General features: G+C 48.5%; 2 protein-coding genes across 2 annotated transcripts in view; one reads left to right on the top strand and one right to left on the bottom strand.

The window, feature by feature from the left end:
- Positions 1–10,842, top strand: part of CUNH14orf166 (chromosome unknown C14orf166 homolog) — a gene marked incomplete at its 5' end in the record, with an annotated part of 12,231 nt that extends 1,389 nt beyond the window's left edge. Inside the window, 6 exons of the mRNA XM_017738805.1 lie at positions 142–241; positions 2,911–2,997; positions 3,858–3,946; positions 6,832–6,900; positions 9,714–9,762; positions 10,490–10,842. Coding sequence (XP_017594294.1) covers positions 142–241; positions 2,911–2,997; positions 3,858–3,946; positions 6,832–6,900; positions 9,714–9,762; positions 10,490–10,644 — 549 coding nt within the window. The remainder of the gene's footprint in view (positions 1–141; positions 242–2,910; positions 2,998–3,857; positions 3,947–6,831; positions 6,901–9,713; positions 9,763–10,489) is intronic.
- A 201-nt stretch (positions 10,843–11,043) lies between these two features.
- The window catches only part of NID2 (nidogen 2), a gene marked incomplete at its 5' end in the record, with an annotated part of 15,271 nt that continues 10,775 nt past the window's right edge, over positions 11,044–15,539 (bottom strand). The window contains 6 exons of the mRNA XM_017738804.1: positions 11,044–11,804; positions 11,893–12,005; positions 12,656–12,779; positions 13,382–13,539; positions 14,004–14,175; positions 14,328–14,519. Of these exons, the coding sequence (XP_017594293.1) occupies positions 11,794–11,804; positions 11,893–12,005; positions 12,656–12,779; positions 13,382–13,539; positions 14,004–14,175; positions 14,328–14,519 (770 nt within the window). The remainder of the gene's footprint in view (positions 11,805–11,892; positions 12,006–12,655; positions 12,780–13,381; positions 13,540–14,003; positions 14,176–14,327; positions 14,520–15,539) is intronic.

Here is a 15,539-nt window from a genome sequence, read left to right as displayed (position 1 = left end):
TTTCACAGCGACACCTCTTGTGAATTAAGATTTTCTGTGAGGCCTGTGGGAAAGTGACTGCTCACACAGCAGTTCTGTGCCTCCAACTGATTCATCCAGGTCACTGAAATCCATTTGTTTTGTTTTCTCTTTGCTCCCCAGTACATGAAAGATGTGAACTGTCCCTTCAAAATACAGGAACGACAAGAAACGGTGGATTGGCTCCTTGGCTTGGCTGTGAGGCTGGAGTACGGGGATAATGGTATGAGGGAGTTCATTTAATACCTCAAAATGGGAGGGGCATGGGGGTTTCTGATTAATTTCACAGAATCCCAGGATGGTTTGGGTTGGAAGGGACCTTAAAGATCCTCCAGTCCATGGGCAGGGGCACCTTCCACTAGCCCAGGCTGCTCCAAGCCCTGTCCAGCCTGGTCTTGGACACTGCCAGGGATCCAGGGGCAGCCCCAGCTTCTCTGGGAGTTCCATTCCCAGCCAGGAATCCCTTGCCTTTGGTTTGGAAAGGCAGTTTTCTCTTTGCAGCATTCCCAGTGCGGGGTCACTCCCTCCATTCCTCAGAGCATCCATTCCATGTTCCATTTCCCTTGGAGACAGTTTCACCTCAAACCTTTATTGTCAAAGATGTGCTGTCCCTGTGCTTTGGGACAGCTCCATCCACTGCAGTGTCCAGCCTTCCTGGGAGCCTGGCTAGAGCTGGGAATTTGTGGGCAAGGAGCCAAATGTGTTGTCTCCTCCTCGAAGCCTTCCCAGATTTTCTTGCTCTTTCCTCTGGAGAATCACAGAGAGATTTGGATTGAAAGGAGCCTGTCAAGACCTTCCAGTCCAACCCCTCTGGAAGGGGCATTTCCAAGCAGGCCAGGTTGCTCCAAGCCCCATCCAGCCTGACCTGGAACACTTCCACACAGGATGTCCTGCACTTGTGCAGGTGCCTCAGGTAGCGCTTCAGCAAGTCAGGATTTTCCTTCAGCTGGGAGAGCAGCTTGGAGGTCTTGCAGGAGCATCCATCCTTCCTGCCAGATCTCTGGAAAGCACAGGGTGACAGCGTGGTGACAGCGACAGAGGGACCTCAGGCCTCTCCTGGAGAAACTCAGGCCTGGCTGAGCTGCCCCAGGGAGCAGCTTGTGTGGGAATCATGGAATGGTTTGGATTGGAAGGTCCCTTAAACCCCATCTCATTCCAATTCCCAGGAATGCTCAGCCTGCCCTGGTTTTCTCCTCGTGGCCCAGACCCACCTCTGCCTGCTGGGGCTGGGCAAAGTCTGGGAAGGACCTTCCTTGTCCCCATGCCCCTCCCTCACCTTTCTCCAGCAGTTCCTGGCTTTCCTGCAGAGGGAACACCCAAGGGAAACCCCCAGGAGCAGCAGGCACAGGGCTGGGATGCTCCAATAAAGCAGCTCTGGCGTGGTGATGCCCTTGTGGGCAGCACCCTTCTCCTGCAGCTCCAGGGGAGGCACATCCCACACCAGGGTGGCCCAGGAGGGTGGGCAGGAGTGGGTGGTACTGCTGGGATAGAAACAGCTGAGCCCGAGGGCCACGAACAGGAGCTGCTCCAGGCCGGGCATCCTTGGAATCCCTGCTCAGGCCATCCCACGTTGGCACCTGGAGCTCTGCAGGGTGGGGACGTGAGCTGTCACCCCACAGTGTGTCACCAAACGTGCTGTGATGTCACAGTGCCCTTGCACACACCACTAAATGCCCTGGGCAGGGACACCTTCCCCTACGGAAATTCACACTATTTTTAAAGTTTCCATCAAAATCAGACAATGCCAAAAGCATCTTTCACTTTTTTTAACAAATAAACCACAATTTCCTGTGCTTGTTGCTGTTGCTCTTCAGCTCCCCTGGGACTGGAGCAGCATAATTGCATTTGTTATTTTATTTACCCACATTTACCCCAAAAAACAGCCCCGGGAGGTGGAAAATCTGGGACCCCAAAGTCACCTCGGGAACCCCCAAATTTACCCCAGAAAATTACTTTGGGTGTAGCCAATGCCATTGTAGATATTCATCCCTTTCTCCCTGGGGGATTGCCTTTATGAGAACTTACCCTGAAGTGCATTAAATGCATTATATTTAGCACTGCATTTCTTCAGAGAAGTTATTCTTAGACCCCCTTTTGTTTTTTTTTCACGAGGAGTAGATGTGGAACCCTTGGGAACTAGGACAAGGTTATGGAAAAGTGGAGTTGAATCTCCCCAGTCACAGCAGTTCCATCTCCTTGTGGAGGGAGTGGGAATACAAATGGAATTACTGGTGGCAAAATAACAACAGCCAAAGCGTTGTTTTTCCATGACCTTTAATTCCTGCAGGGCTGAGCCCTGTCCAGGACAGGGATGGGAGATAAATCCTGTGCTCAGTCCCTCGTGATGGGCAAAATGAGCTGCCTGTTCCTTGGGATTGTGTGGAAAAGGAGGAGTCAGGAGATCCCGTCCTCCAAAGGCTTGGAAAAGCCCTGTGTGGGCTCAGCTGGGTGTTGTGAGACAAACCCTGAGCTGGAAGAGTTTGATTTGCTCCTTAGGACCAGCATCATCCCGTAATTGTTGCTCCCTGTGCTCCTGCTGGGGGCAGAGGGCCCTGGCAGTGGAACTGCTGGGTTTTGGAAGTGGCAGATGTGGGAGATGCAGCTTGTTCAGCCTTCTGGGGTGAGGCTGTGCTGAGGAGCATCCTGCCCTACATAAAAGTGTGGGGCAGGCTCTGAGGCTGCCCCTGGAATCTCTCTGCAGATGGCAGCTCTTAGGGCAGCTCATTGGAGTGGCAGCTTTGGGGTCATTAATGGGGAGCTCCAAAATCTCCATTTATAAACCCACAAGGCTCTTGGGCAGTCACCAAGCCCCAAAAATCCAGCTGTAACAGCACAGCTAAACTTCGAGTTCTTTTTGCTGATGATTTTTGTGTTTGCCTCTTCATTTTGCAGCTGATAAATACAAGGATTCCACCCCTGATGGTGCTAAAAACACTGAGAACACAGCAAAAAATGCAGAGCCACTGATTAACCTGGATGGTGAGTGTGCCACAACCTCTGGATGGGAACGTGCTCCGTGTCCTGTGTGTTCCTCAGATGAGAAGTTGATTATTCCTGTGATGTGGATTTTTTAGAGCCCCATTTGAAGCTTTAGGAATGCAGAGAGCTGAACATTTTTGCTCTGTAAATCAGAATTACTTATTGTAGGTGAGGGAGAAATAGCAAGATGCCTTCAAAAATAAAAATACCCAAGGAAACATGATGGCAGGCTGGGTACTTCCATGCTGTCAGGAATTTCATGTTCAGACTTCCCCAGCTGTTCCTGTCATAATAATTTTAATTTTTTTTTTTTGCCTTCTGGGCACAGTCACAATAAATGGAAGTGGTGGGAAAGAGCTGCTAAAATCAACCCTCAATCTTCCAAGTCTTCTTCCATTCCCTCACCTACAAAAAAGCAGGATTTGATCCTGCCCTCCCCCAGCAGCAGAGTTGTGCTCTGCAGGGATAAAAATGCACAAAAGGCAATGTCTGCCTGTAATTTGCTTTATTTTCAACACTTCACCTGTTCATGTAGCCCAGTGCTGATTGCTCTGTAGCCAAATTGTTTCCTCACTGCTGTGTATCCATGGCCTTGGAATCAGGGAATTAAGGTTGGAAAAACCCTCCAAGATCCCTGAGTCCAACAATTAACCCAGCACCTCCACATCCACCATGAAATAATGTCCCCAAGCGCCACATCCTTGTTTTTTGAACACTTCCAGGGATGCAGAGGAATTGTCCTTGCCCATCCTTAAGAGCAATCTGATACCATGGAGTCAGGAAGCCAATTCTGCCTGCAGGAATCAGTTAAACCAAAATAAATCATCATTTATTATTAATGAGAACGTTGGTTTTTCCAGTGAATAATCCTGATTTCAAGGCTGGAGTGATGGCTTTGGCTAATCTGCTTCAGATCCAGAGACATGATGATTACTTGGTGATGCTCAAGGTGAGTTTCCCACTTCTCCCACCTCCTTTTTTTTCCTTCTTTTCCCCAGTGCCTGGTGTGTGTTCATAGCTCCAGGTGCAGTTACTGATAAATAGGAATTTTTAGGCAAAGATTGGAAAGAAAACCCTCGTCTCTGTGTGTCTTTCAAGCAGATAAGAATGCAGAAGGTAAATCATGGAAATCTGTGCAGGGAGAATTATCCTGGGAAACAATTTTAGCTGAGTTCCTTAAGGAACATCCTCAAAGGAGAAGGTTCTGTTCCAGTGCTAGAAATTAAGAGGAACTTGAAAATACAGAAATTAATGATGCCAAGGATATTTTAAAACAACATCCAAGGGAGGAGCCACAGTTACAAGTTTCCTTTTCCTTTTGGTCCTATAAACCGTTTACTCCTTCTCATTATTCAGTTTGATTTAGTTTTGGCAATTAATTAATGGCTTTTAAGTGGCCTAAATAGGCTGATTAATTTTCTAAACCATCTTTTTTTTATGCCTTTAAGAATATTTCTGCCTTTCTGGTGGAACTGTAGAGATTTTGGGTCAAAAGCATACTGTTTTAAATAAAAAAAACAGCATTGATGAGAGTTTAGCAATCCCAAGTTCCTACTTGATCACGTGGGAATAAATTTCGTTTTGTTTGGCATTAAAATAAAAGCATGCCACTGAAAGAAAAGAAACACCCCATGAAGTTCTGGTCATGACAATAGTTGTGATATTTGTTCAGTTTATTCTGGAGAAACCAAAAGCTGTGGGTATCGAAGTTTATTTAGTGTAAATCTGTAACTCTTGGGAGAGTATTATGGGAATTTATAATGGTTTCTTAAGGAATTCTCAGCCTGCAGTTATTCCATCCCTTTTTTCCCTCCTTCTCTCCAGTATGGTTTCCTACTTTCCCTTCCCAAAATACCCTTCTTCAGTCTTTAAGGAGGGTGCAGCTCTCCTACATCAACCCCCTACAAAAAACCACCTCAAAACCCTATAAAAAATGAATGAGAAGGGATCTCAGGTAGGGAGAGGACACCCTGGGAACGGTGATGTTGAGGATTTGCAGCATGAATGAGCTCAGCTCTTACCCAAATTCCTTTAGATCTTTTCCCAGGGCTGACAAACTTTCCTGGTGCACCAGTGTATAGTTCTGTATAAATGTATTTACATTTCTGTCACTATTTCCACATTTCTGGTCTCACTTTTTTTTTTCCAGACAGATTTGGGCAAAACCAGCCTGAATTTTCTTGCTTTTCATTCCAGCAAGAGTAGATTCCTGCAGTGAAAATCCACGTTCCAAGAGCAATGCAAAGCTGCTTTGGGGCTTGAGATGATGATATTAGAAAGTGTCAGTCAAACTCTTTTAATCCTCCACCACTCTTAAGTAGGTTTGCAGGGAATTTCTGATCCCTGTCCAGGCTTGGACACTTGGGAGTGGATGTTTTTGGGGAGCCAGAGGGTGCAGGCACACCACAAACATCTGGCCAGGGTGAGCAGAGATTTAGATGCCATTTTCCTCCTTTAAATCTGGCAAGTTGATCACAAAGCATCTGTGGGACGCAGTTGGATATCCATTTCCTAATGCCAAAGGCACTTGGAATTCTCTTACACAAGGTCTGGTTTCACTGCTGGAATGAAACTCCTCATCCAATCATTCCTTTGTCCAGGCCACTTCCTCCAGGGAGAGATTTCTAGAACTATTTCGGTGGCAACTTTCTGGTATCAGCTCAACTTTACTCAGGACCAAAACTGGGAGAAATCCTGGGGGAGCTGCTTCTGGCACATTTGGCTACTCATCAAGGAAAGTCTGGGGAATGTGTTTGACAGAGCCAGTTCTTCTTCCCTGTGGAAATCTGCCTGCATGGTGTTGCTGCAGTTATTTTTGGAGGCATTTTGAGCTGTAGGTATCAGTAACTGATAGCTCTGATAAGGATTTCACCCCGTGTGCCAGAGCCAGGGCAAACAGATGAGCACCAGGATTATCAAAGTCAAGGCTGCTCTTGTTCCCAAGGCTAAAATGAATTCCTTCCAGCTCTCAGCCTTTTCCAAGCCTGCCTGGGAAGCCTTGCTCCAGCTTTCTCTGCACATGGGACGTGGTTCAGCACCTCCTAAAAGCTGCTGGCAGCAGGATTTCCTTCCCAAGGCAGGATTTCCTTCCCACAGAAGCTGCATTGCTGCAGAGTTAAAGGTGTCAGAAGTCAGGAAAATAAGATTGGTGCTGCTGCTTTGGGGTTGTGATCAGCTCATTTTGGAATCATGGATTTGTTTAGGTTGGAAAAGACCTTGAAATCATCGAGCCCAGCCATTCTCCCAGCACTGCCAAGGCCACCACTGCCACGTGTCCCCAAATTCCACGTCCACACGGCTTTGAGATCCCTCCAGGGATGAGGACTCCACCACTGTGAAACCCTTCCCAATGCTTGTCCACCCTTCCCATGAAGAAATGTTCCCTCATATCCAATCTAAACCTCCTTTGACACAGCTTGAGGCCGTTTCCTCTTGTCCTGGCTCTTGTTCCCTGCGAGGAGATCCCAACCCCCACCTGGCTCCTCCCTCCTGTCACCCTCCTGAGCCTCCTTTTCTCCAAGCTAAAATTCCCAAGCTTTCCAGGCTATTCCTTGGATTTTGCAGCTTCTGTCCCAGCAGTGGCAGGAATTAATGGGGTGAAATCCATGTCCTTGTCACTCCTGGTTAAGCTGCCTCGCACACCTGGGTAAGATCCAACATGCCAAGATTATTCCTAAATGGAAAGGTTTGAGGGCTGGAAGAGTTTTTTTAAAAAAAAAAATCCTTCACCAAACTGGGCTTGAGGTTATAATTTTGTCTCCTTTTCCCTTGGCGTGACTGAGAAGTGCATCAAGAGATGAATTAATTCCTGTCCTCTTCCCATGTTTTTCCCAGGCAATTCGGATTCTGGTTCAGGAGCGCCTGACGCAGGATGCCATAGCCAAGGCCAGCCAGTCCAAGGAGGTTTGTACCCACACTGCCTGTGGCCAGAGTTAATTATTCCATGTTAATTAACGAAGATACAGGTCTGTCCCTTCAGTCAAAACCAGCTCTGTTCCAACATTTCATTTAGGAGAGCGGAGGAAGCTTCCTTTATGCCAACCATCCTGATTCCAGCAGATCCAGGGGATTATGGAGAGCAGTACACAAAGCTCTGTTTGTTCCACTTGAACACAAAGATACCTGTGTGGGAAATCATGGAATAGCTCTTCCCTGAGTTATTTTCCAGAGGATTATCCTGACTGTTGAGTGCAGCAGGCCTGTAGTGTGAGGAGAAATGCACAACCTGGCTTTTCCTTGGAATTAACAGCACAGGCTGCATTAAAAGGTTCAGACATTCCTTGTATGGAATGTTTTGCTTCCTATGGACACCTCGAATGTGTTCAAAGAATGGGATGCTGGAAATCCAACTTCTCCCCGCTCTCTTCTCCAAAAAAAAGGAGTGGTGAAGGAAATTTCTGCCCTTAAACTCAGATTTTGCAGAATTCTTCGGTGACCACGAGCTGTCTGTTGGGAAGATGCTCCAGGGGCTGACTGTGGGTTTGCAGTTTGTGATTTCTTCAGCATTCCAGTTCTCCAGCTCTTCTCTCCAGAGCTGGGAAAGGCTGGGAAAGGCAGCCTCACCTGCCCTGCAGGTGTATGAGTCCGAGTGTCCCTGCTAAAGCAGCTGGATCTGCTCAAAGAGCCCAAATTCCTTCATTTTTTTTAGCAGCTCACAACAATCCATGATTGATTGATTGATTGATTATCATCACCCTGCTGATGGTATTTTCCAAGTGGGAATCACAGGTGCTCCAAGCTGCTGCAATTGCCAGAAGCATTGCAAGGGTGAATCAAAGCTTTGGACTTGAAAATCCATAAAACTGGTCAAAGAGCAGGAAAACAGGAAAGCAGTTGAGCCTGTTGTCTTCATTTTAGGTTCTGCCACGTTAATAAAAAGCAGCTTTTAGTTGGTGTTTTCATAGCTGCACAACAGGGATCAAAATGGGATTTTCTTGGAGGAGCAGGGAATTTTTTTCCTGCCAGGGAATTGTTCATATCTGATAGATCTTCAAAGCATCAGCAGGGCTGAGATGTCTCTGTCTGGGATATCACCCAGGAGTGTGTTTTCCTTAGGAATGCCACATTCCAGGGGGTGTGGAGAAAAGGGGGGGTGGTTAGAGGTGGGAAAATCTGTGCCAGGAGGGACCATCAACATCATCATGTACCAGGGGAAAGAAGGAAATATCTCCAAAGCAGAGAGGATGGCTGGGGTGGGAGTAAAAAGAAAGGAAAATCCGATCTGTGCTTCAGGTTTTGAGTGATTTGTAGATGGCCAAAATTCGGTGTAGCATTCATAAATCAAATTTTTAGGGAGTGAGGCTGGAAATGAAGTTGTCTGTGAAGTTCCAGATCTAAAGGCGCTGTTTTTTGAGTTTATTCCCTGTTTGAAGCTGCTGCACAAAGAATCGGGAGCTCGTTGTATTTGTAGGATGGGCTGGGGGGATTCCAAAGGCAGCTTCCCAAAAAGGATCAAACTCAGGGAGTGTGGGAAGGAGGGAGGGTAAGGAATTTGCTGCTGCCAGGTGACACTGGAGGAACCTTGGGGAATTCATCCACGAAGAACTTGGAGAGAAAAAAAAAAAAAGACAAAAAAAGGACCCAATTTTTCCTGCTCGTGTGACTCGAGAACACCCCAGGCTGGCTGGGAGCTCTTTGGAGCCTAAAGTCCAAACCTCATTTCTTAAAAAATCCGTGTAGGAAGCCTGATTTTTCTGGAATCTTTCTGAAGTGGCTTTAGTGGCATTCTGATCACCAATTTCAACAGTGGAGACGGATTTTTAGGATTGCAGTTGAACGTGGATTTTCCTATAAAAACCGTGGAAAAACCCCACTTTTTGCAAATGAGTTGCAGCCAGAAGTTTGTGTTTAGTGTGGGTTTTGATCAACTCAGATTCTTTTTTCTTTTCCTTGTGTATAAAAGCCTTTAAAGGAAGTTCTCACTGTCTAAAAGCTTTACAGCCCCATCGCCGCAGAATTTAATGGTGTTGAACCCCAATGTTTTTGTCGTGCAAAATGCAAAGTATTTGGCAAATGTTGGGGAAAAAAAAAACCTCACTGAGGGCAGTAAAAGCAAATCCTAAGATTTGGAATGCTTAAATCTGATTTTAAGTGCATGTTGGAGCTCCCTAAGTAATGATTTAGTGTGACCACTCCTCTGCAGCTGGACAGGGCAAAGGAAACAGAGCAATGACCACTAATAAACTTTGCCTTGGAGTGTTTTAATAGAGAAAATGTTTAGAAAACAGAAATATTTCGCTTTATTCCTAAGCTTTACGCTTGAGCAGATGCTTCTGGGGACGTTGTGAGCTCAGCAAAACTTGATTGCAGAGAATCCTTGCAGCTCTTTGCAGTCAGCCCCTGCTCGAAGCCTGGCAGCTGTTGAAAGGCAGAAGTTTCTAAGAAAGCCCGGGTTTGTTTTCCTGGGAAGCTGCTGGATTGGGGGATGGCTCCCAGTGCTGCTGTTGGCCTTTTAAGGATTGAATGCAGGCACTGTGTATCCAATGGGGGATTCTGAAGCAGGAAGATTTTTCTTGAGTACCACCCCAGGTTTGGTGTTTCAGGACACAAAGGGAGATGTTTAATCAACCACGGTGACTTTTCAAACTTGTCACACGTTTTTATATAACCAAACCCTGTATTTTCTCCCCCAGTTACCTGCTGCAGTTTGATTGTATTTACCAAACCTCTAAAATGACATTTTTAACATCTTCTTTTTTTTTTTTTTCCTTTTCCAGGGTCTGCCTGTTGCTCTGGAAAAGCACATTCTTGGATTTGACACGGGAGGTGAGCGCTGGTCCTAATGTGACTTTTAAATGGGAATGTTTGTCTTTGACAAAGTTATTACTGTCAAAGCCAGAGCTGATGTGGACAGTAAAAAACCCCGGAGTGGAAAGAATTCCTCCCTCCCAGCTGGTTATTTACGAGCACTCCTGAGCATTTTGGGTTTGGAACAGCAAAGCCCAAATCCAAGCTGTTTGGAATCTGTTTAAAATAACAGCTTTTAATGGCAGCCCAAGGAATGCATCCCGCTGTTTGTAAATCCTGCTGCTACCAGCAGAGGACAGCTGTGCTGCTTCCATGGATTTCAGCTGCCTCTTTTCCCTAAAATCCCATCGAGGCAGCTCAAGTTGGCATGACCTGATGGATTATTGATAGGGAACAGCCAGGTGACCTGGGGCTCCACAGGTCTGGCTTCACTTTGGCTCCACGTCACCTAAATCACTCTTGGAATGTTTCACGCCAGCCTTGGAGTGGGAGGTTGGAATGAGATGATCCTTAAGGTCCTTCCAGCCCAAACCAACCTGTGATTCCCTCATTCCCTGACCCAAAGCTGGGGAAGCTTTGGAGGCCACCCCATCGGGAGGGAAAGTTGTCCCCTATTTCCAGCCTGGAAACCAGCAGTGGGAACCAAGTGCAGAGCATTAAAACTTCCTTAAATCCCTCCTGTGAGCTGAAAACGATGGATAAAACAATGGATAAAATGCAAACTCCTCTCTCTGCCCCTCCCCAGATGCTGTTATCAACGAAGCTGCTCAGATTCTCCGCCTGCTGCACATCGAGGAGCTCCGCGAGCTGCAAACCAAAATCAACGAAGCCATCGTGGCTGTCCAGGCCATCATTGCTGATCCCAAGACTGACCACAGACTGGGAAAAGTGGGGAGATGAAGGGAGGAAAGCCTTTAGCCCCGTGTGTGCTTAGTGCAATTAGGAACCACGTACAGCTCCCACCCTGGCATGCAGTTCGAAACGGGATTAATTTGCCTGTTTGGAAAGAAAACAGGAAATTGAGTTCTGACTTCTGATGAATTACCAGTTTTTTTTCTCGAAATAAATGAAATTGAGGAAAACAAATTGTTCTGGTGAGCTCTGAGTTTGGCAAATAGGACTTTTTTTTTCCTGTGTCTCTTTTTCATTGTGTTTGGCTTTGTGGTGAGGGGAATGTTACATAAAACCTTCTTTTCCTGAGGTGCTGCCCTAGGAACAACTTGCTCCTGGCTTGCTTGCTGCTTCCCCATGCTGAAATATTCCCTTGCCACTGAAATACTGAAAAACTGAATCCAAAGGGAAACTTAAACCAACCTTTTTTATTCAATTATGGAAGTAACCTAGAAAAAGTGAAGCATTACAATGTAACTGGTATTTCTGAACATGTCTTGGTCTACACTGGGCAGGTCTAGGAAGGCACTTGGAAGACCCAACAAGCATGAACAGATCAATTCTAGCATATTCTTCTAATATAAATACTAAAAGACATGCATGGAGGCAGTGGTGAAAACACAGAATCATCCTCTGGAAAATCTTCAACGCCTTTGCCACATCCCATCCCCGTTCTGCAGGATTTTGGAGCACACACACAGTCTCTGGCTTCAGGGCTGGTGGTTATTTAGACCCAGCAATTTACTGCATTCACAGCTTCCCACAGGCACTTAATTTATTTTGGATAAAAGGACCTCTTGGTCAGATTGTCAGAATGATGAAAAATGAACCCATCCTTCTTCCAAAAAAATAAAACATTGGAGTGAAAAATAAAACAACCTACATTTTAAGTCTTGCAAAAGCAAGAGTTTGAGTCATGGCTTGAGCTTCCCAGGACCCTTTTTTGGTGATATCTCATTGTTTTCCACTTGGTAAAAAAAATACAGTAGTAAAGTCTTGAGGTATAACTCGAAAAAATACTTGAAAATCTTTTGCAGGAAAGCAGGGCACTTCATGGGCCTCGGTGAGGGACTTTCCCCCCCTTGTATGCAGTGACAGTTCTGTGGGTCTGAAACTCTCCTGGGTGCAAAGATTGTTGTTTCCTTGAAATTGGAGTTGCTATTTCCTGGCTGCAGGGAGAAATGGAGGTTTTTAGTGCGTCAGGCAGCCAGCAGCCATCAGAATTCACGAGGGGATGGGGTTTGGGGTGGGTTTTACCTCCAGGGCAGTAGGGATAAACTGCTGTTATCCCATAGAGGTGGGACCGCTGCTCTGGAAGATACTCGTCAGTGAAGGAGCCAGTTTCTTTATTGACAGCTATCACCCCATCCCTGGTGGAAAAAGGGGAAGAAGTGTTTTATTCACCTATGAAACTTGGGGGTTTTTTCCCTTCTTTATGTGTGTTTTAAGAACAGGCAGCTGAAAAGCTTGGTCTGAACACCTGCAGGACAAGTGGAAAGAAATTTGCCCCGTAAAATCCTCCTCCAGCTCATTCAGTGCATTTCTCTCTGGTGAGGCAGACACAGAAAAGAGCCTTCCAAGGAGAGATTATCTCCCTGAGAGTCTCCTCCAAGCGTGGCAAGCCTTTAAGTGTTTGTTGTAATCTAAGACTGGATGGGAGTTGTGAGAGCTTCCAGCTGGAGTGGGAATAGAGGCGAGTTCCTGCTGCCGAGGCAAAGGGAACGGCTGAGGACAGGATCTTTCCTTGGACCTAATCGAGATCCAGACACTTGAGCCAAGTTTTAGCTTAAAAAAAACCTCCAAACCACTGTTTTATCCCTCCCAGGGAGCTGGGCTTGTGTCTAAACAACTGCTCCGTGCTGAGATTTACAAGCAGATGTTGCTGAAGCCACTTTCAGCTCTGCAGAGACCCACGAGAGCTCTGGGGAAGCTCCAGGATTTGGGAGCAGGCTGGGATTCCTGTCAGGGAGGGAAGCTCAGCATTCCCAGCCGTGCAGGGGTTGGGTTTTTCCCTGCTCACCGTCTCCAGTCCGTGTGGTAGAAGTGGTTGGCGTAGCTGATGATGCTGAAGGGGTAGTTGAGGTTGCTCTGGATGACGCGCCGGCCTGTGCCGTCCGGGAATGTGCATTCCAGGTGCTTGGTGCCTGTTCAAAGAACCAACATATTCCCCATCCCACTGAAAATGCCATCCCAAATATGTTCTGTGTATTCCATAGCCCCATAGGGATCATCCAGCCCAGCTCCTGGCCCTGCACAGACACCCCAACAACCCTACCCTGGGCATACCAGGCAGCGCTGTCCAAGCGCTCCTGCAGCTCTGGCAGCCTCGGGGCCGTGCCCATTCCCTGGGGAGCCTGGGCAGGGCCCAGCACCCTCTGGGGGAAGAACCTTCTCCTGATTTATTACATTTTGAAACAGCTTTTCAGCCTAAAGATGTAGAATCATAACATTTAGGTTGGAAAAATCCTCTAAGGCCAAGTCCAGCCATTCCCCAGCACTGCCAAGGCCACCACTGCCCCGTGTCCCCAGGTGCCACATCCACACGGCTTTGAAATCCCTCCAGGAACGAGGACTCCACCACTGCCCTGAGCAACAACATTTTCCATGAAGAAATATTTCCTAAAATCCAATCTAAACCTCGCCTGGCACCACAGTGGAGCCCACAGGTAGCACTGGGCTGAAGACATCCAGGTTTTTCCCTCAAAGCTCAGTGTGACATTTTCTGGTCCATCCTTGGGGACATTACCTGCGTCTGCCCAACACAGCAGCTTGGAGAAGGGGTCAAAAGTCAGGCCATTGGGCAAACCAATGTCTGTGTGCACCAGGACCCTCCTGTTGGCTCCGTTGACAGTGGAAGTTTCGATTTTGGGAGCTTCACGATTCCAGTCCGTCCAGTAAAGGTTGCTTGGGAAATAATGCACAAACAGGGCACACAACAGTAAGGAGTGGTGGGAGATTATCCTGGTTCTTGCCAGGAGCAAGGCCTGGTTTTCCCCTTACCAGTGCCTGAACCAGCTTTATTTGATTAGGAAAAAACCTCTCCAAGCAAAGCAGAACGATACCAAACATGTTTATGACCCAAACTGCAGCTCCTCGATGAGGGCGAGCCTTAGGAGTAGCACATTTTGTATCCCAACAACACCCTGGAGGCACAGCCTGTGTTTCCAAAGCTTTTCCAAATAATCTACATCCTGATACTGAAACAGCAGCTTTAGCCAAATCCTGCATTATTAAATAAAAGAGGGGCTGGGGAACAGAGCCAATCCCTCCTACAGGGTGTGCCGGGTCAGGACGGGGCCTCGGCAGGGCCGAGTTTTGCACCTTGCAAAGCCCCGTGTCCGAATCCCTGTGGGATTTCTGCTGCTCACCCTCGGACGGGGTCCACGGCGATGGCGCGGGGGTTGACGAGCTCGGTGTCGAAGAGCACGCGGCGCTCGGAGCCGTCCAGCCGGGCGCGCTCGATCCTGTCCAGCCCGCTGTCCGTCCAGAACACGGCCCGGCGCAGGTGGTCCACGGCCAGGCCCTCGGGGCTGATGAGCCCTGGTGGGGGATGGCCACGCTCAGGGAAATGCTGCTCCAGGATCCCTCAGGAATCCCCAGCCCGAAGCCGAGGGATGGGAGGAGCCCGGAGCTGCGGTGGGAACAGCAGATGTGGCTTTGGGCAGGTGACACTGGGGACACGGTGGCCACACCTGAGCTGATGATGGTCTCTGGCTCGGAGCCTGGCTCCAGGCCCGCCCGGCTGATGGTCCGGCCGGCCACGTCGGTCCAGTAGATCATCTTCTCCCGGCAGTCGTAGTCGATCCCCACCACAATGGAGCCCTGCCAGGGTCGGGAGAGGGACACGGGGTGAGATCCTGCCAGGAGCATCCAGGAGCTTCCTCATCCCAGCAGCCGGCACTGAGAGCTGCCTGGGACACGCTGCAAGTGGGGAGTGACACTCAAATCCCATTTCCCCAGCTAAAACCCGCCCCTGACGGGTTCCCACTGCACCCTCCCGGCTGAATCCCGCAGCAGAGGATTTTAGGGCAGCTGGTGCAGGCTCACACCCACATCCAGATGGATTTGAACCCTTTGCCTCAAGGAGAGGCTGCTCCAAGAGTGAAGCCAGCCCAGGGAAATGACCTTCAGGATGGGGAGAGGGAATACTTGGCAAGGTCTTTCACTTCCCCAGGGTGCAGGGAGGGTCGTGGCCCAGATTTCAGCGTTCCTCTGCCTTGGTCTGGCCTGGCTGGAGACGCACATGGACACGCTCCAAGGGGAGTCCAAGGAAGGAAAAAAGGGAAGTGTGCAGCAGAGCTCTGCAGCTGGAAGTCCGGGCTGTGACCAACCCTGGAGAGCTCTGGGAGCTCCTGAACTCCTTCCCTTTGTGAGCAGTCCCAGCTCTGGGATCTGTCCAGGACTTGCCTCTCTGCTGGGGATGGCTGGAGGGAGGTGAAAATAGAATCCATAGGATCCCAGAATGGTTTGGGCTGGAAGGGTCCTTAAAGATCATCTCATTCCACCCCCTGCCATGGGCAGGGACACCTTCCACTAGCCCAGGCTGCTCCAGCCAGGCCTTGGGCACTTCCAGGGATCCAGGGGCAGCCACAGCTCCTCTGGGCAACCTGAGCCAGGGCCTCAGCACCCCCCCAGTTAATAATTTCATCCCAATATCCCATCTAACCCTGCCCTCTGTCATTGGGAAGCCATTCCCCGTTGTCCTGTCACTTGTCCAAAGTGCCACCAAGGCAGCCAGCACAGCCAATGTCCCCAAATACCAACATCAACCCTCAAGAGGTGACCCCTCAAACTCCGACAGCTCAGACAAGTGGTTCAGAGAGAGGTGAAAACACCGAGTGGCAGCACCAGCCTGTCCCAAACTCCCCCCCGCATTCCCGCACCCCCTCCCCCTCCCCAGGATA

The sequence above is a fragment of the Corvus brachyrhynchos genome, unplaced genomic scaffold (assembly GCF_000691975.1).
Source record: "Corvus brachyrhynchos isolate BGI_N302 unplaced genomic scaffold, ASM69197v1 scaffold245, whole genome shotgun sequence".
NCBI classification, from domain to species: domain Eukaryota; kingdom Metazoa; phylum Chordata; class Aves; order Passeriformes; family Corvidae; genus Corvus; species Corvus brachyrhynchos.
The sequence above is the reverse complement of the archived record's forward strand: the minus strand, read 5'-3'. Positions and strand labels throughout refer to the sequence as shown.